This window comes from Perissodus microlepis, chromosome 5 (genome assembly GCF_051167445.1).
Source record: "Perissodus microlepis isolate ML-2025 ecotype Zambia chromosome 5, ASM5116744v1, whole genome shotgun sequence".
NCBI lineage: Eukaryota > Metazoa > Chordata > Actinopteri > Cichliformes > Cichlidae > Perissodus > Perissodus microlepis.
In genome coordinates this window covers 19,742,557-19,762,128 of record NC_140465.1, presented here as the reverse complement: position 1 = coordinate 19,762,128, position 19,572 = coordinate 19,742,557, and the positions used below count along the sequence as shown (strand labels likewise).

Below are 19,572 nucleotides of genomic sequence, written 5' to 3'. Positions count from 1 at the left end.
AGGATGGCAAGCATGCAGACATTTTTGCCAAGACTATGGAACACAGCCGGCACAATTAAGCGTGGGTAGAAAGCCATTGGGCACTGTTTCCCTGGAAAGAAGATCAACTTACAGCAGTGAATAAGAAGAAGACATTCTAAAGCACTTACCCACAAGATATAATGAGCCTCTGTCTTCAATAAACATGTGTTACACGATACCTGCTCCGAAATCTTCTGTCTTATTAGGGCAAAACTCAAATATAGCATCAGGCTTATGTTGATACTAAAGTCAAATGCTACATACCTAGCAGGCTTATTGTATTTTAATGGACTTTGATCTACGCCTGACACCTTCTTCATTTGTCAAAGAGTATCAGCTGGGCTGTGGATAATAAACCAAGGTGAGTGCTGGGTAACATTCCAGTCTGTTGGCTGAACACAAAGAAGCATCCTTGTGCTTGTGTTCAAATGTACAACACTGTAAGTATTGTACAGTTTAATTTAATCCTTTAAGCATTTTGGTTGCACTTTTCTTTTCATGTTAGTGTATAACAGTTTTAATGTAATAATCTGATGTGTAGAACAGTGTTTTACCTGTGTTTTGTCATTTTTAGTCACATGTAAAAACCTAAGGTCAGTGGAGTGATTTTTTTAACCATGTGGTAGAGTTATATTTTGTATGATGTGTTATGGCAGCCATTCAGATTGTTGTGTGGCATATTGATGCCATTAATTGCAAAGCCTGGAACTCAATTACTAAAGAATGTGTTATTATTTCATTAAGAGAAGTATTTGTTTATTAAACTCTCTTAATAATGCTGTGTTGTTATGCAGCTTTTACATTTTTAATATTGTCTTTTAATCTTTCAGTGCATGCTGATAATAAGTGGTGCTCAAATATAGCTGCAAGGAGCACTGACTGTGACCTTTTTTGATGACAAAGAGTTTTGTTGTTGGCGTGGTTTTTCTTTGTTAAAATTAGGTCTGAGATTTTGACTTGGCAGTACCCATCTTGCAGTAGGGCTCTGGTATTAGGGCGTGAGAAGGTGACAAGTGTGAGAGTGCCTGGGTGTGACTGTTAAGCTGTCTCCAACAGTTACACTTGTTACTCACACTTGATATTTTGGAGGCTAATGGCTTCATGCAGATGAAATTGTCCATCATCGTTATGCAAATGAATCGACTATTCCTGATTTTCTGAAAAAGAAACTGAATTACAATTTTTTTTTCTTTTGTGTTTTTTTTAAAGAGCAAGGTCTGGTTATTAAAGCAGTAGTAGTTTGGGATGCACTCATTTCCTGGCAGTGTTAATGACTGCCACATGAGTGGTAGTCACTGGCATCTTATGCCTCGAGTTGCAAAGGTGCAAACATGTTGGTCATGTTACCGGCTTCTCTGTCATCATCACCATCACGATCATCTTCTTGTCTCTTAACATTTCACTGCTTCACCAGCTTTCACTGAGAGCCTGCAGTTACCTAAAAATAATTTATTCTTTTATTCTTTTATTTTAGTCTTTTTATTATTATTATTATACAAAATGTTTTATTCAGGTCACAGGGTGATGCTTGAATCTGTACCAGCTTGCATTGGACAGAAGATGGGAAAACCGGGGACAGTCCCTTGGAACTTCCCTTGGAATCTTAAAATATGGTATGACATGTTTTCAGATTTTTCTATATGCTATTCAGCTTTCATACTGATTATTTATTGCATGCATTGTTGTGAGAAATTCAGTAGAATTTCCAGTCTTGCTTTTTTATATGAACTCTAATTGTAATAGATTGTAAAGATATTTCACTGGTTTACTGTGATTTTTGAATGTCGGGAATTGCTCTAGATCACCTTGAACTGAACTTTAAGCATATTTAAATGAATACTGGGGAACATCTGGATTGAAATGAAACCTGTATGGCCATCAGACAAGTATAATTTAAGAGTTCACTGATGTAGTGCACCCAGTATAAACTCTGTTATGTATCCCAAAAGCACCAGCTGCCTCTCCTGTCAAGCTTAAAAACACCCACGCTGTTTTCCATAGTTCTCAGCAGAACCTTTAATGAAACCTTTCCTGTCTTTTTTCTGACCACAGCCAAGGTTGTTTTCCACAGGCAGTAATGTGATCCTCACAAATCAAATGATATGTGTAAACTTGATTGAGTAAGACATATTTAATAACTACTTATCACAAAATCCCATTGCCATGTGAGTTTTCCCCCTAAAAGTTTAAAGGTAATTAATAAAAGCAACGAACTAATGCTGTTTTTTAATTATCTACACAGGAATGGGGCAGAAGGAGAAGAGGAAAAAAAGGAAGACATGGAGAGATGGAACAACGACTCATGAAGTGCTAAGTGACAAAGCTGGAAGAGTAAGAGAGACCGCAGGTGCAAAACTACTTTTTTCACATGTTTTAAAAAGGATATAGTAAAATAATAATAATACACACAAAAAAGGAAACAATCCACATGAATGTTATTTGCAGATTTTCCCATATTAGAAAAAACCTTGGCACAGTGGAATAGATTTACAGGAATGATGTAAACATGAAATTGTAGCAAAAAAATGAAAAATGATGTGTATGCAGAGACCCATCTACCTGTAGAAAATAGAATTGATTAGTATTAAAAATACATCAACATGAAAAGATGTTTAATTATTACGTTTTATACAACATTTATATACCTGAATTACATATACAAGATTTATCTACACTGGCGTATTACTGGTTCCTAAGTTACTGTCAGCACTAAACATTTCTAGTTGGTTGCACATAGACAGAATTTTATCTAAGCTATCTTCCAGTTTATACAGCTTTCCAGATTGTGGGTTAAGCCCTGCATTTCAAGCACTTGAATCTGATGCTCATCTCGTTTGCAACTGTACTAAAGGAGTTCATTTACAAAGTAACAAATCATAATCAACAGCCACATGATTACATTTCCTCCATGCTTACTATCATTGCTCTCTGTTTTATAGTTGTGTGCATTACTGCAAAGTCAGAGCAGTTATGTTTTTTGTTATTTTTTGTCAAATATACAATGGTGGAACATCAAATTAAACTTGGCCAAACTTTCAAATGATGAAATCTGATCAATTCCTGTTAGCCAAAATCTCAAGCGTCAAAGAGCTTGAAACGTTCAGTTTCTTGTAGGTTTTTTTTACTCTTGGATCTGTATGTATGTGAAGGGAGTGGAAGCTTGTCCTATGAGGATGACTTTTTCACCTGGACTTTTTCGTTGTTAAAATCAGCAGAAAGTTGGTTTAAAGTAGGATGGCAGCCTTTAAGGGAGAGGAGATACAATGTTTGTTTCAGAAGAACTAGGGAGCTAAATATTACCTCTAACTCTAAACCATCCAAAGCTTATCGGGCTAAAGTGATTGTAATAGTCCTATAAAAGTCCTTTTAAATAAAATGTAATTAGTCAGGAAAAAATGTTATGCACTTTGTAATGAATGAGGATGTGGGAGCAGCTGCATTTATCCATTACAGAATGAGAGAGAACAGGCGGATCTGTTGGCCTTAGAGTTTGATGAGAGTTCACACTGTGACATATCTGCCACTCACAAAATAATTTTGCCCATCAAAAACAAATATGCAAATTAATCGTAGTCAAAAATTGATAGTGGAATTTGTATTAAGCAGACTGGACTCACTGCTACCTCCTACCGCCACCTCTCTCTCTTTGAGCTGATCAATTCACATCACAGTGTCATCTGCAAACATGAACAAGCTTGGCTTTTTTGGAAGGGTTACCAGAAGAAAGCATCACCTCTGTAAAAAAAAAAAAAAAAGAGTTTGCAATGTTGAATGTGAACAAAGCAGAACAGGAAAAGAGCAGAGCAGGAAAAATGTCTAAATGTCTAGAGCCAAATATTCAGTCATCAGTTTCACAGCTACAGCTTGGTCAAAATAGCTCTAGCTTTTGGACAGACAGCTAGTAGACAAGTAGATACATTCAGCACAGCTCTGACGTGATAAGCATAATGATACTGAAGAGCATCCTTCAAAAACATTGTGTGGTTCTACAACAGGGCAATAGCACACAAGTAAACCTATGACAGAATTACTGAAAAAGAAGTTGTAATGGTCCAGTCAAAGTCTAGAAGCAATGTTCTGAAAAGTGGACCCTACAGTGATGCAAAAGACTGATAAAGACATTGTTACACATTCAAAACCTTTTACTAACAACCCTAAGAGCAGAAAAGGTGTGCCCCACCTGTTATTTATAGGAGGCTGGTATATATTTCATGATTCTAAAAAGGAAATCATACACACTGCAGTCAGCTCCAAAACATCTTTACATCATCCATCTGTCTGCAATATCAGTACCAAAAGGCATGTGGTACACAAGGAAATGCAGACACTGGTAGTGCAATTAACAAAACATGTGACGCTCCATTTTTTTCTTTTTGGTATTTAATTTACCTGAACTTTCCAAAAGGCAACTAAGAAAGGTTCAGCATCAGTCCAAGTAAGCTGTAAATCAGCCTTAATCTCTCCTTTCCTCACTCTCTGTCTGCTCTACTGATTTGACCTTTTTGTCACTTAAGAATAAATGAACACACAGAAGCAAAATTGTCAGTCTGCTGCAAAAAACCTGCAGAGATGTCTCATTTATCACACACAGGGGAATATTTTCCTCATTAGCAGTTCAAAAATAACTCGGCCTCCTTGAAGCCAAGATAGATTGTTTACCAAAGGCGAACAGGTGCTCTGCCATGTGAACAAGTTGTTCACTTGTTTTCATTAAGACAAATATTCACTGTTGATTACTTGGTGCTTTTTCTATCTATAAAGCAATGGAGCGGATGCAGATGAACGCTTAAAAACAAAACAACGAAAAAATTGGGATTTCCCGACCTCCTGCCCTCCTCTTGTTTGTTAATACCATGTTTGACCCTGTTCACAGCACTGGCTGGTCCAGTACGATACAGACCATCCCACAATACCATAATGTTAAAGTATCAGGTGCACAGTTTTCTTTAAGTGCATCAACATTTGAATTTATAATTTCAGCAATTTTTATGCTTTTAAAGATTTTTCTGACTGAAATTCTCAAAGCTAATCCAGCTTATATGACCATCATTGTCATTGTGATTCACAATGAATTTGATTTTCTTCTTTGAATAAATTAACCACATGTAACCACACAGGAGTTCAACAGTTGCCATTTTTCTCAGAGTACCATCAGTGTTTGTAGCATCAGAGCCTCAAACACAAACTACAATCAGTGCTAAGCATGCACTTAGCAAACTCGCTGCGCGGAACAGAAACGATAACAGACTTGCAAAGATCTCTACTTACCATGAAAGAACTTAACACAATTGAACGTGATGTGTTTGTGACCTAGTTACTGTACTAACAGTCAGAAATACAGAGCTTAGGTGTCCTCTTTCTTTATAGAGAAAGCACATCATGATAATGGACCATAAAGAGATCTCAAATTAGCTTCTGCTTAATGCTTGGGCCTTTGCTTAAGAGATGTTTGAAACAATTTCTCTGCCAAAAATGTGTTTTAATGGTGTGGCTGTTCCCTGTGCTGATAATGTAATCTGTCATATGTATACAAAGACTGTCATTGATTATTTTTCTACATTTTTTATGAATTCATAAAAGCCTGTAGAAATGCAGCATACATGAATTCATTCTTCCTTTCAGGTTTAGGTATGATAATGCATAAACAACCCCTTCAGTTATTTACAGGTCGCTTTTTTGTGAGGAATTGTTGAGTTGTCTGTTTTTCTGTTTTGGAGGATAGACTGACATGATGAGCTTAGGAAGCAATCTGCTATCATTCTTCTAAGAGAAGCACAGTGACCTAAGAATGAGGTGATAAATGGTGGCCAGAGAATAGACCTCAAAACACTCCCTTTGATGCCAAAACGGCTTATTTTGTGTCGGAGCCCACTGACATGTATTTAAAGGGGAGAATTGTGAAGAAGGAGGGTAGCAAAGTCACAGTTGAAATTCAGGGTGGGAAGGTATGTACATGTTTTGATGCATATTCAATAATCTGGGTATGGAAATCCCAGAAAGCTGATCCTAAACTCCGTGGGAATTGTTTGTACTGTACACTTTTAGCATGCAGTAAATTAGACATGTGAAACATCTGAATACGTTTTGCTCAAATTCTTCACTGTTTTGTTGTGTGCAGACTCTCTCCGTGAAAGAAGATGAAGTCTTCCCAATGAACCCCCCAAAGTTCGATGAGTTTTAGGACACAGCCATTATGACCCACCTCAGTGAGCCTGCTGTGCTGTATAACCTCAAAGAGCGCTATGGAGCATGGATGATCTACGTAAGACCCGTTTAAAATGAAACACAAAACTTTAGTTTGTGGAGAGACATGTATGTTTGCTGAAGGCTGAAAAATTATGACCACACCTGCCTTACATGCTGACAAGATTTCTGAAGGTGCCTAGAGGTTTTTGTCAGTGATATATCAGCAGCCACCTGGATTTAAATGTCTGGATGTGGATACACCACAAATCAGACTTCTGGCACATACAACCCCTCACTCACACCTGCTAACATGTCGGCTGCTTCAGAGATGCCAGAAATGCAAATTGTTATGGCCAGACCCATTTGTCCCTTCAAAGTCTTTATACCTGCTCATTTCTCCCACCACCTACAAGTGACAGTGAGAACCATCCACTATATTCCACTTTGATGTATACCATTGTTATGAGATCTGTTTTATGTATTTGACGTGTAGGTCTTCATAATGTTTGGGCTTCTTTTATTTCTTGTCATTTATATGATCTTGTGCTTCTCAAACAGACCTACTCTGGCCTGTTCTGCGTCACTGTGAACCCCTGCCAGTGGCTCCTGGTGTATGATGCAATGGTTGTTGCAAGATACAGGGGCAAGAAGAGGATTGAGGCTCCACCCCACATCTTCTCCATCTCTGATAATGCCTATCAGTTCATGCTCCAAGGTAATAAACCCTTTGATCAGCAACTCCATTGAAGTAACGACCCATAAAAAGTCTACATTTTATATTCTACATAATGTCTTGTGTACTTCCCCTTTATTGGTGATGGTGCCTATAAATACATATGAATTTATAATGATTTAATGTGGCAGCTTATAATAAATGAATTCAATAACACAATTTGTATTAAATTACATTTTTTCACATATTGTGAGAATCAGTCAATCATGATTACTTACGTTTTAATGAAAGACATCTGTTTTGGACTGAAACAACTCTAAGTGATCTAACTGGTCATTTCTGCACTGTATTATGTCAGATTTACACCATTGCATGTGTGTTTCATTTTCCAGCGGAGAATCTGGTGCAGAAAAGACTGTCAACACTAAGCGTGTCATCCATCACTTTGCAACAGTCGCAGTGTCTGGAGCGAAATGTAAACGAAATGTAAATAGAAACTCAAAATGTAAAAGTGATGTGATATGATGTAGAAATGTGTGATACACTTGCCAATTTAAAATGAAAAACACAAACGTGTTGGATAACATCATTTTAGGGGGTCGCTGGAGGATCAAATCATTGCAGCCAACCCACTTCTGGAGGCTTATGTTAATACTAAAACAGTTAGGAATGATAACTCATCTCTGTATTCACTGTGGGCTGATAGTCTTTTTTTCCACTTCATTGCTATAAAATATTAAGGTTAATAGCTAAACTGAGAACGAAACCCTGTTGTCTTTGTGTGTTTCTGGCTGTAAAATCAGGAATTGAAAAATGTAAGCTTCTCATTTCTTACTGCTGAATCTGAGAACAAATTTGTTTGATGAAGAATCAGGTATCGTAGATAATGTAAGTAACACCTGTAAAATCTGTGTTTTTGTCAATTCTTTCCTTAGACCACCATTGACATCTTGGGTTTCAATGCAGAGAAAAAGATAAGCATTTACAAGCTGACTGGGTCTGTGATGCATCGCAGAAACATGAAGTTCAAGCAGAAGGAGTGAGAATAGCAGGCTGAGCGAGTGCGCTGAGGGTAAAATTGTGTTTTGATGTCTCAGGGCCACTGTAAATTTAAAAAATTGTAAAAATTAGTTATTATCCAGTTTTATACTTCCCAATATGAATCTACTTATATATCTTGTATTGTGTACACATTTGATCCTGTTTCCATGGTGGAGAACTATTGCATTGTAATGTTTGGGGTGTCCTGATTGTTTTCAGGTGTCTTGGCCGACATGTAACACTAGTTAAAGGTTTTAGGAAACTATAAGGAGCTCAGAGTAGAGCTGCTGGTCCTTGACTTTATAAAGGGCTATTTGCAACTCCTCTGGAGAAAGAAAACTTCCTGTGAACTGTACTGTATTTTGGGAATACACAAATACAAGACAACCAGAGGCAGACCCAGAACATGCACGATCCTTTGTTGTCATTTTATTTCATTCATTTCAAACTTAGTCATTTCTAAAACATCTTCTCTTTTTTTGTTTTTGTTTTTTGTTTTCATCAGAGGCTGATACATACCTACCTCACGGGCCTGAACTCTGCCAATATGCTGAAGGCTTTCTGTTAACCAAGAGTACAGATTGGCAATGAAATGGTGGTCAAAGGTCAAACTGTGCCACAGGTAATTAAAAAGTAGTCTATGAGCAAACAGTAATTTATATATTTAAAAAAATCCTCTTCTGTGGTATAATCAGAACCCAAACTCTTATTTCTTAGGTTAATAATAGAGTGATGGCTCTGTCCAAGGCTGTCTATGAGAAAATGTTCTTGTGGATGGTTGTCAGACTCAATGACATCCTGGATACAAAGAAGCCAAGATTTTTTTCATATCTGTCCTGGACATCACTGGGTTTGAAATCTTTGATGTAAGTATGCAGAACTAACACTGCATAGTCTTACGTTCATGTTCATGTAAAGTAAGTAAAGTACAAACATCATTTCTTCATACTGTACAGAACAGCAACACACAATCTTTGACACTTTTTCCCCTTTTCAGTTCAACAACCTGGAACAGCTGTGCATCAAATTCACTAATGAAAAACTGCAACAGTTTTTCAACCATCACATGTTTGTCCTGGAGCAAGAAGAGTACAAGAAAGAGGGCATTGAATGGGAGTTCACTGACTTTGGTATGGACTTGGCTGCCTGCATTGAGCTTATTGAGAAGGTGAGCCGTGTGCTGTCTATTTGCATAGAAAACAGTAGAAAACAACTTTAAATTGTTTGTTTTTTTTACTGCTTCTTTCATCATGGCAGCCGATGGGTATCTTCTCCATCCTTGAAGAGGAGTGCATGTTCTCCAAGGCAACAGACATGACCTTCAAGAGCAAACTCTATGACCAGCATGTTGGCAAAAGTGCCCCCTTCCAGAAACCAAAGCCTGCCAAAGGCAAAGCTGAGGCCCACTTCTCCCTGGTGCACTATGCTGGTAATGTTGAATACAATGTCATTGGCTGGCTGGAGAAGAACAAAGACCCTCTGAACGACTCTGTGGTACAGCAGACATCTTTCACAAAGCTGCTGGCCTTGCTGTTTGCACCTCATGTGTAGGCAGAAGGTAGTGCTTTTTTATATAAACTCATGTATCTACAAAATTTAAGGTATGCGGAAAGACTATTGTATTTATTGCTTCGCATTATTTACATATCAGTTTGCAAAATGCGCTTTACAGGTGCAAAAGGTGGAAAAAAGGCTGCCCACATAGCAGACAGGTCTGGCCTGGATCTGGTGTCAAGCCGGCACTGCTGGCTGACTTCTGGCATGGTACGTGGTATGTCATCCAGATATGGGCCAGGCCTGGCATAGATGACACTGTTTATGTGATGGCATGCCACATCTGGCCCGATTGTGGTTTGGTTTATGTGGCCCAGGCTCATAGACAACAGGTCTGGCCTGGATCCGGCATCAAGCTGGCACTTCTGACTGACTGGTGTGTTGGCAGGGTGTATGTCAACCAGATGTGGGCCAGGTCTGGCAATGATGACACTATTTATGTTCCTATTTTCCTATTTTAGGTAGAAGACCAAACTGCCATGTTGCAATACTATACTGCCATGGTAGTGGTTTGATCCCTCCAGTCAGCATGTCAAGAGTGTGAATGTGTATGAATGTAGTTAGGAAGCACTCAGTTCAGAGAAGATGTGTGAATGTGGCATGTCGTATAGAGCACTTTAGGTAATCCAGGAGAGTAGAATAGTGCTATTTAAGAATCACTGTCTGAACAGAGTTTCGTCATGTTACTTTTGCACTATTATGCTCCGGCACATGTTGTTATTACATGGCTTGATTAAGGTACACATTAGGCTGACATCTGGGGCCAGAGCTGAAACTGTTCTGGGCCAGCACAGGACCACCAGTGTGTCTGCAACTGGCCTTCTGGGCCACCAAAGGGCCGTCATTCTTTGCGGTATGTGGGCCATGTGTAAGCACGTTGTGTGGGCCAGATCTGGGCCATACCAATTTTGCTATGTGGGTGATGGCAAGAAGAAGGGCAGTTGCTTCCAGACAGTGTCGGCTCTTTTCAGGGTAATATTCATTTTCTTAAATACTTAAATGATGAACTTTAAGGAGCATGCACCCACATTTTGTGTGCTGCTTAATCCCCAATGAAACTAAAACACCAGGTAGGTCCCTGGTTTAATATCACTGCAGGTGGAGACTTTGATTAATTTACAGAAAGTACTTCTGCTCTGAATAATTCAGGGAAAATTTAATTTTTCATTAGTCTGTGAAAGCTAAGTATTTTGGTGTGATTGCCATAAAAAGTCGCTATTTCCTAGTTACATAGTGCAGTCCAGCAGGCTCTGAATGCTGGAACAATCACAAAATCCAACTTTTTTTCTTTTCAAAGTATCAAAATAGATCATATTTGATATAATAATGGAAACATTTTAAATAAGTTTTTGCTTAACCTTGACTGTCAAGCTCTTTATGTTTGTGCAGCTTCCCCGCTTGAAAGGGATTGATGCATCTACCACAGGTGTTTAACTGGATTTCACTCAATGACCAGGCAGATCTTTTGTTTCCCTTTTTTCTTTAATCTTCTTTTCGGCCATAGTCATCCACAGGTGAAAAACCTTTAAATACAAACCAAAAAACCAAAATACAAATTACATTTGTTATCACACATCTGTGAACATTAACCTATCCAAACCCTTTTTTAACAGTAGCAGTGCATAAGCTTTGTAGCACAATATTTACTTGAGTATTTTTAAATGCTCAAACTATGTAATTCACTCTAACAATTGAACACAAGATTAAAAGATATTGCTTTTTTAAAAGTGCTAAATCAAATGGCTAATCTGCAGAACTTAAACAGTAAACAATAGCATTTATGACCAGTTTTTCTTGCATTTAACCATATGCAAGCATTAACAGTCTTCCATATGCAGACCAACAACAAACAATGGTGCCGCTCATAAACATTAGTTCCGCCCAGCTTGCCCTCCAGCCTGTCACTTTTACTTTTTTGTGTCAGGGCTCTCCACCTCCTAAACTCAGTTTGACTTTACATTGACTGAACCCAAAAATGTAATGAAAAATGTTGAAAATGTCATGGGTAATGTACAACAGCTGACTGTAACTCCTTCAGTTTTATGGTAGATAAAAGCATCTTGTTAGGCTACCACATGGTAAATGCAGGATTTGTCAGAGCTTCTGCATTATCCTGAATCATTCTTACTCTTAGTCACGTAGTTTAAGGTCTTTAATAGACAACAAAGCTGTGTGTCAGAGTGCCGGAGGCCTCTAGGGACATGTTATTGAACAGGAAGATGCTGAACTTAATGTTCTCGCAAAATGTAATTTTTGAGTTAAGAAATGATTGCAGTGCAGTTTTCTTTTTTTAAAATCTGGGAGACAGCAGTAACTTTTTCCTATTCAGTTTGAGCAATGAAAGAAAAATGTCCTGTACTCTGTCTCCACAGAGAATCCATTTACACCATCCAGTACAACATCCGTGCATTCATGAATGTCAAAACCTGGCCGTGGATGAAGCTGTACTTTAGAATAAGGCCACTTCTCGGGAGTGCAGAGGCAGAGAAAGAGATGGCACAAATGAAAGAGGACTTTGAAAAGACCAAGGAGGACCCAGCAAAGGCTCTGGCTAAGAGGAAAAAACTGGAGGAAAAAATGGTTACTCTCGTACAGGAGAAGAATGACTTGCAGATCCAAATTCAGAGAGTATGTTAAAGAGAACTGGAGCCTCCATTTTTCTGTAACTGATTTTTTACAGCTGACTGTATCGTTTCCTTTTTGCATTTACAGAAGGGTGAAGCCCTCGCTGATGCAGAGAAAAGGTGTGAGGGGCTCATTAAAGGAAAGATCCAACTTGGGGCCAAACTTAAAGAGACAGCCGAGAGACTGGAGGATGAGGAGGAAATGAATGCTGAGCTGACTGACAAGAAGAGGAAGTTGGAGGACGAGTGCTCTGAGCTGAAGAAGGATATTGATGACTTGAAGCTGACCCTGGCCAAAGTGGAAAAGGAGAAACATGCCGCTGAGAACAAGGTTTGTGCCTCATTTCAGTTGTTTAGTGGAAACTGCATGCTATAATGATTTTATTCACTCTCACAGAGGAACTGGCTGCTCAAGATATGTCCATTGCCAAGTTGACCAAAAAAAAGAAAGCCCTCCAAGAGGCCCATCAGTTGACCCTCGATGACCTGTAGGCAGAGGAAGACAAAGTTAACAGCCTGACGAAGGCCAAGACCAAGCTGGAGCAGCAAGTGGACGATGTGAGTTTTTATATTTGTTTGAATTATCACAAGTGCAGCACTAAGTTTTTATATATTGAAGCTGGCACTAATTACTGTGTGCGTGAATGCACAAGATTGAAGGTACACTGGAGCAAGAAAGGAAGCTCCGTATGGATCTTGAGCGAGCTAAAAGAAACCTCGAGGGAGATCTGAAACTGGCCCACGAAACCATCATGGATCTTCCATGAAAGGTGGCAAGAAGCAGCTCCAGAGACTAGAGGTGAGGGTTTGTTTGCTGCAGAAAAAAAGTGTTTTGTTGTTGGTGTCATTTTTTTTTTACTTTACTGTAATTCCTCAGTAAAGTGAGATCATTTAAGAAACTACTTTAATAAAAGTTGTAGAAGTGGTACCCCAAACACACTTAAAACTAAAGGTGGGCTCTGTTTATTTCACTGAACTGTTTTGTGTAGGAAAAAAGTTAATAAAATGTTATAAAATATCACTTTTTTTTTACCATAAAAAACATCTGGGCTTGTGGCTGGAAAGGTTCGGGGGCTGGAGGCGGAGGTTTAGGCGGAGCAGAAATGTGGATCTGTGGCTGTGAATGGTGTCCGCAAGTATGAACCTAAAGTGAAGGAGCTGACTTATCAGGTAGGATGCAACAAAACAGAAATGCTTTTTCTGGCATAAAATCCCCAAATTTTAATTAAATAAGGAAGTGATGAGTGATCATCACGTATCGTTTTATAATTTGTGCTGCCAAGAACAAGCTGGGTGTAGAATATGCATTACACCCCTAGAGGGCAATAATCTCCATTATATGAAGAGTCTGTGGCTCCAACAGTAGTTGACGAACTGATGTGATAAAGAGTACACCACCGCTGAAACTAAACTCTCTGGTTGCAACTATAAATACACACAGTTATGTGTTTATATCTATGCTAATTGTGTGAAATTGCTAGAGCTGTTCAACAGATTTTCACTTTGAAAAACTGAGGAGATCAGGAACTCCTGCACGTGCAGCTGCATGTGCAGATGGGTTGATAGAGATGTCGGTGTTTGCGCTGCGCTGAAACATCCCCTTCACATAGTCTGCAGTATGTTGTAAGTGAGTGTTTGGTGCATATTTGTTTGTTGTTGTCCCTCATGTGCGTCTGAAGTGGATTCACTGTGGAAGATGAGCGTGTTGTGTGCTCTGAAGTTGTTTTGAAGACGTTCATGAATCAGATAGAGAAGAAGTAGGTCTCTGTAGTGGTAGTTTCAGACAGACTCTGCTGTCTCTAGGCTGAGTAGGACAAGAAGAGTATTACCCGACTTCAAGATCTTGTGGACAAGCTGCAGCTGTCTGTCTGAGAAAGCTGTGAGTGTGAAATATTCAACACATGCAAAGCAGATAGTCATGACAAAGTAACACCTTTACTTCTGACCCTATTGACAGCAGTGGACTTACAGCAGGAAGCAGAATTATTTTACGATGGTTCACAGAAAGTTGACTCTGTTCATCTGGAACGTTTCTCTCACTAAAAACTCCAAAAGCGTCCAAATAAACAGTTTTAACTTCCTTACCTGGATTACTGAGCGTGCATCAAGAGATTTAAAGAAAGTTATTTTTTACTGATGAGTGACATCATTGCCTTAACTTCTACTTTTCAGGAGGAGCAAGCCAACACTCACCTGGCCTGGAACAGGAAGGTTCAGCATGAGCTTGAGGAAGCTCAGGAGCGCGCTGACATTGCAGAGTCGCAGGTCAACAAGCTGAAAGCAAAGAGCCGTGAAATTGTCAGGGTAAAATAATTTTGTTAATTCTGTTTTATCGTCATGATGAAGGTACTCTGCAAAGGTGGTGCATCTCTTAACAGAACCATTTGACATTAATTTGTTGGAGAGAGACATGAATGAACCACAGTCTGGATGAAATCACACAATATGAGCTTTTTTGTCTGATGTACCAACTACGTGACAAGAAATAAACACACAAGCAGTTGAATATCTTTTATGTCGTGTGCTTTAAATAATGCTTAACTCAAAAGAAGTAGACATGAAGCTAGTTATTCAGAGACATTACGGTCATCAAAGTTCAACAGATATTTTTTTTAAATATTTGTAGGAGTGCTCGAGAGCTCCGGACGCATTTCTGAAAATGTGTCAGGATTTAAAGGTGTACTTACACTTGGTGCACCTCTGCACAAGTTAAACAATACATATAGAACCTAATAACAGTGAACTCAAATGCTCTTTTATGTGTGTGGTGGTCTAAATGTGGGCTGCACAGCTTCATCACTCGCAATAACCTGGTTGTCAACTGTCGCCTGTTATCACATAGAAGTTCTTTAGGTTATGATAACTGTAAATCTGTTCCCTGTGGTGATAATGTTACTGACAGTGTAGTGACCTTACAGTTTTTCTATGTGCTCCAGCACATATGTTGCACCATGTCACGGTGTAGTGTGATGAAAATAGACCCATTAGTGACCTACAACCTACAGCAACACTCCTCCTCATGCTTAAACCCGAGCAGTGTCTTGGCATTTACCATCACTACATCTCAAATTATTGCCTTTTATTTTAATAAAAAGAAAATCATGGAAAACCCAATAGAAACCTTAAGTATTCTGGAAAGCTAGTAAAGTACAGGAAAGCTAAAGTAGTATTGTAATATTTTATTAAAGCACAGTGAAGAAAAACAAGATCAATAACATATTTAATGTGGATGTTACATACTGCAGGTGTCTGATTTTAAATATCTTTGTTTTGACGTGAATCTCAGACATCCTCCTTTGGGAAAGGAGCCTTTTGGGAAGTGGTTTTATGAACGTTGAATAGTGACTCCACTGGTAATGGGAAACGACCTGAGAGAAATATTAGATAGGCTTAGATTGAACTGAAATCAGCCTGGAGTCATAAAGCTGAATAAAATAAGATAATCAGACTAAAACTAGTTGAGAAACTAGAAATGATAAGTTGAGCAAAACTAATTGATTATATTGTCTTTTTTAAATTAATAGTCCAATTAGTCTTCCTTTAAATGTGTTTATTTATCTGATATCACCTCATATCTCTTAGCTTCTTCTGCTAGAAGCTAATACATTTTCATTTCATATAAACACAACATGGACCCATAGATGCTGAAAACCTTTAAAAGCAACTATAGAAAAAATTACTTTTCTTTGCATTTTCTATTTAAATCTGGACTCACATTTTAATACCATTTCAGTAAGCGCTCTTGCGTCCTTCGGGAGGCTCAGGCCACCAAGGAGGCGGTTGTTTCATATCAAAGGTCGTTCCACAATAAGACTTGAAGCTGTAACAAATGGCTGAGCTCTGAGAGCATTGCTGAGGAGACAGCTATATTTGTGTTTCTTCCAAATAAGCACACCCAGGAGCACAAGAGGTCGAGTATCACATTTCTATTGAATATTTAGGCCTATTTTGTCGAGTGTCAAGTCCTCAATATTTGGCTCCTAATGCCCTCTTCCCTTCTTTGCTTCTTCAGTGTCATCTTTCAACAAGGAAAGAATGCAAACTACTACACATCGTATAACACGATCCTCTCCTTGTCGCATATGGGGAACAAATACTGGACTTAAGAGAAGGTCAAGCTACAAGCCGCTCCTTGTCTTCAGTTCATCTGTCAGGGCACGCAGCACAACAAGACCATTTTAAGAAAGGGTTTAAAAATAAATCATTGCCCTCGAGACAACGCAAGTGCTTGCCCTGAGAAACCTAGAGACACAAATCTAATCACCTGTTACCCATGGATCAGACGATGGAAAGTTTATTGTCCTGAAGACAAATGCACTGTGACACGTTAGGAAGTACAATGTCAAGGTCTTCAAAGGCGCCTAGCGATGGCACGAGAGGAACTAGAAACGGTGATGTACTGCTGTCAAAGACGTTCCTTCGCTCAGACACAGACAGTTAACTTGTCAACAGCAGTGGCTCGGCCTTAAGACAAAGCTGTCTGCCTTTGAATGTTTGACTTTCAGCTGCAGGATGAAGCGAGATGAGAGGGTTGCATCTGAACCCCCGTTGACTCAGTACAGTGTCAAAAATCCAGCAACGCAATCTGATATGGAGAAAAACAGTCAGTGAAAGTAAAGATGCTACACGAAATGGGGCGCTAAAATGAGAGTGTAAAATACAAATGATGGGCCAGGTGTGTGTGTGTGTGTGTGTGTGTCCTCAGTGTCCTTAAACACACCGCAAACGATCCCGTGTAAACCTGTACATATATACCAGTTGGTCCCCTTGGTATATTGCATTCATGTCTGGTTCTACTGTGTTTTCCCTGTTTTTAAAATTAAAGCATACAAAAGAAGCAGTCAGGGCAGAGTGTGGGTCTTCTTAGCCTTTATTGATGAGGAAGACCTCAGCGTAGATTCAGTACCAGGCCGCTGCATTAGCCTTATGGCCCGTGAGTTAACAAGCACCCCAACAAAAGCAGGCAGCTGACATATTTTCTATCTTTTTGATGTTGCTCCACTCATAACATGAGATTTCATGTCAGTCTCTAGAAAGCTCAAGCCCACTGACACATCTCTCATCAGATTATCATACCTAGAGTAATCATAGCTACACAAAATATTACATCTGAGCCTCTGCAAAACAAAATATTGGGCACTGGGTAGCTTCATGAGTGTGCTGTGACCCTTACGTATTGGTTAGAAATGTTGAAGTTACGCCTCAGAGTGTGTTAAAGGTCTGTCAGTAGGGAATTAGTAGAAACCTGACACTGTTTCCCCTCCTTAACCCTCTCGAGGCAGGCGTTGCCGATTTGCAACAGTTAAAAACTAACAACCTGATTACCCCACATACATATTTTATGCGTTTCCCACTGCAGGACTTGGTTGTGCATTAGCAACAAAAAGTTCAATTTGAGCCTGAGAGGGTTAAAAGTCTCATCAGGTAACACACAGCTTTCTGGTCTGATGTCCAGAGAGTATAAATGTCACAGCAACTGTTTTTGAGCTTTAATTAATGCTTGCTGTTTTAATTATAAATGACTGAATTTTACTCTTACTAGTGTGGTGCCACACATTTACCCATTGCTTAGCAAGCAAAAGGTTACTGGTTTAGTTCCAGCTGGTGACACACATGTCCTTTGGGATTGAGTCTAAAAAGGACATTTGGTGTAACAATCAAACACGTTACCTGCTGTGGTGACAAGGGAGCAGCTGAAAGTAGCGTTAATTTTGAATTGTACTGTTATTGTTGTTTTTTATGTGGAACGGAAAATAAAGTGAATGTGTTGACATTTTTAAATTCGACCCAAAGATAACATTAATCCATCACTATGTGATACCTGTCTATGCTTTCATTTCCTCCTGCTTAGATTATTGTAAAGCTCTGTTTTCTTGTCCAACTAAAGCATTTATTAACCAATTAAATCAAAAAGCTGCTGTTAAGGCTTCTAACTCACGCTTATACCGAAGTCTTCACATATCTCCCCATTTTTAAAGCTTTTCCTTGGCTTCCCTGGTTCCTTTTATGGCCTTACAGGCTAAGGCCCCCCAGCTACATTATTGAACCGCTCCGCCCCTATTCTCCAGGCCCTCTTGTGATTCTGTATGCTGAAAGCTACGGGTGATTGCACTTTCAAACCTTAGCTGTACAATTATAGAACAGCTTAGCGATCTCTCTTCATACCCGTCACTCTGTGGTATCCTTGTAAATGTGGCTTGAAACCTTTCAGAGAGGCGCAGTGTTTGTGTTTTTGTGTTATTTTACTCTATTCATGTGTGACCACTATGTCTTTAACATGTGATGTTTTTTTAAAGCACTTTGTGGCTGTTCTAAGTCTAGAAAAGTGTTAGAAAATCAAACTTTACTCACTTACTACTTACAACAAATGACACAGGCTGCTGTCATTTTAGTGGTTTGACATCACATTTATTTCCAAAGAACAGTTTCATACACTCACACAAAAAAAACACTCATAGAAATGTAAAAAAAAGCCATAGAAATAGAAAGAAGGGAGAATAAATAAAAGTGAAGTGAGCTATTTGTACAGAAATAGTAGGACACACCCCCCAATCACCTGTGACCTGTGCCTTGCTGCAGTATTGCCAACCCAGCAAATCTGGAGCGCCTAAAATTTCAGTCCAAAGACATTGCTGAAATTCTTTGGGATCATGTGCCATTAGTCTCATTAATCTCCTTTGTCTAAAAATACAGCCGTCATGTCTTTGTCTTCATTGAAACGATCAATAGTTGATAAAGTAAAATTATAATCTTTTCCCAAATGAATGAAATTGTCCTCCGTTCTTCAAAATAAGAGAATATAATGAAAAACATGAAACGTGATAAAGCTTTCATAGCACACAATAATAAAGTTGTGAGCAGATATAATTACCTTTTTATTTGTCAGCATATCTAAACGTTCTTTTCTCATTTATTATCCGTCCACAAGCATGTGCAAACAGTAGCTGAATTTCTTGATAAATGTATATATAGTTAATTAAAATCATATATATGTGTCTAAGTACACAGTATCTGTCATAACCCATTTGTTCAATATTAAATACTGCTTATGAACACTATATGTGGGGCGTTAAAGTGTAATTTCATCACATTAACTGAGTTCCTTCACCAAGATATTCACCCTTGGCTTGTTATAATGGGATAATGAGATACTCTGGCCAGCAGCATTATCATGCAGAGAGTATTAGTGAACTTTTCAAGGCATGAAACTGCTCGCAGAGGTTTGTTTTGAAGGTAAATTCTGATTATAGCGCATGACGTATTCCGTGATTGGCATTTGTATTGATCAAACTTCAAAGCAACATTTGTTCAACATGTGTTTACCAGATACATTCAGCATTTCTGGGACAGAGTAAATTAAAGTGCTATAAATATGAACATTGTTCTGCTTTCTGTTGTCCATTCTCTCTACCGAGCAAATTTAATTAAGTGTGGGATTTCATAAAACCCCAGACCCCAGTGCATGTTTCTGCT

General features: G+C 38.8%; 1 protein-coding gene, 1 long non-coding RNA gene and 1 pseudogene across 3 annotated transcripts in view; 2 read left to right on the top strand and 1 right to left on the bottom strand.

The window, feature by feature from the left end:
* Positions 1–19,572, bottom strand: part of LOC146387191 (uncharacterized) — a 32,956-nt gene that overhangs the window by 810 nt on the left and 12,574 nt on the right. Inside the window, exon 3 of the long non-coding RNA XR_014800266.1 lies at positions 14,293–14,373. This is a non-coding gene — a long non-coding RNA (uncharacterized LOC146387191). The remainder of the gene's footprint in view (positions 1–14,292; positions 14,374–19,572) is intronic.
* LOC146387193 (myosin heavy chain, fast skeletal muscle-like) lies at positions 1,266–7,925 on the top strand. The gene is made up of 5 exons (XM_084928610.1): positions 1,266–1,634; positions 2,264–2,368; positions 6,140–6,283; positions 6,766–6,922; positions 7,273–7,925. The coding sequence occupies exons 3-5, from the start codon at positions 6,215–6,217 to the stop codon at positions 7,368–7,370; spliced, it is 324 nt and encodes a 107-aa protein (XP_084784736.1). The 5' UTR covers positions 1,266–1,634; positions 2,264–2,368; positions 6,140–6,214; the 3' UTR covers positions 7,371–7,925.
* On the top strand, positions 7,743–19,459 carry LOC146387192 (myosin-4-like; annotated as a pseudogene). The gene is made up of 10 exons (XR_014800191.1): positions 7,743–7,754; positions 7,816–7,952; positions 8,427–8,543; positions 8,639–8,787; positions 8,919–9,089; positions 9,179–9,479; positions 11,811–12,103; positions 12,188–12,657; positions 12,753–14,403; positions 16,112–19,459. The product of XR_014800191.1 is annotated as a myosin-4-like (transcript).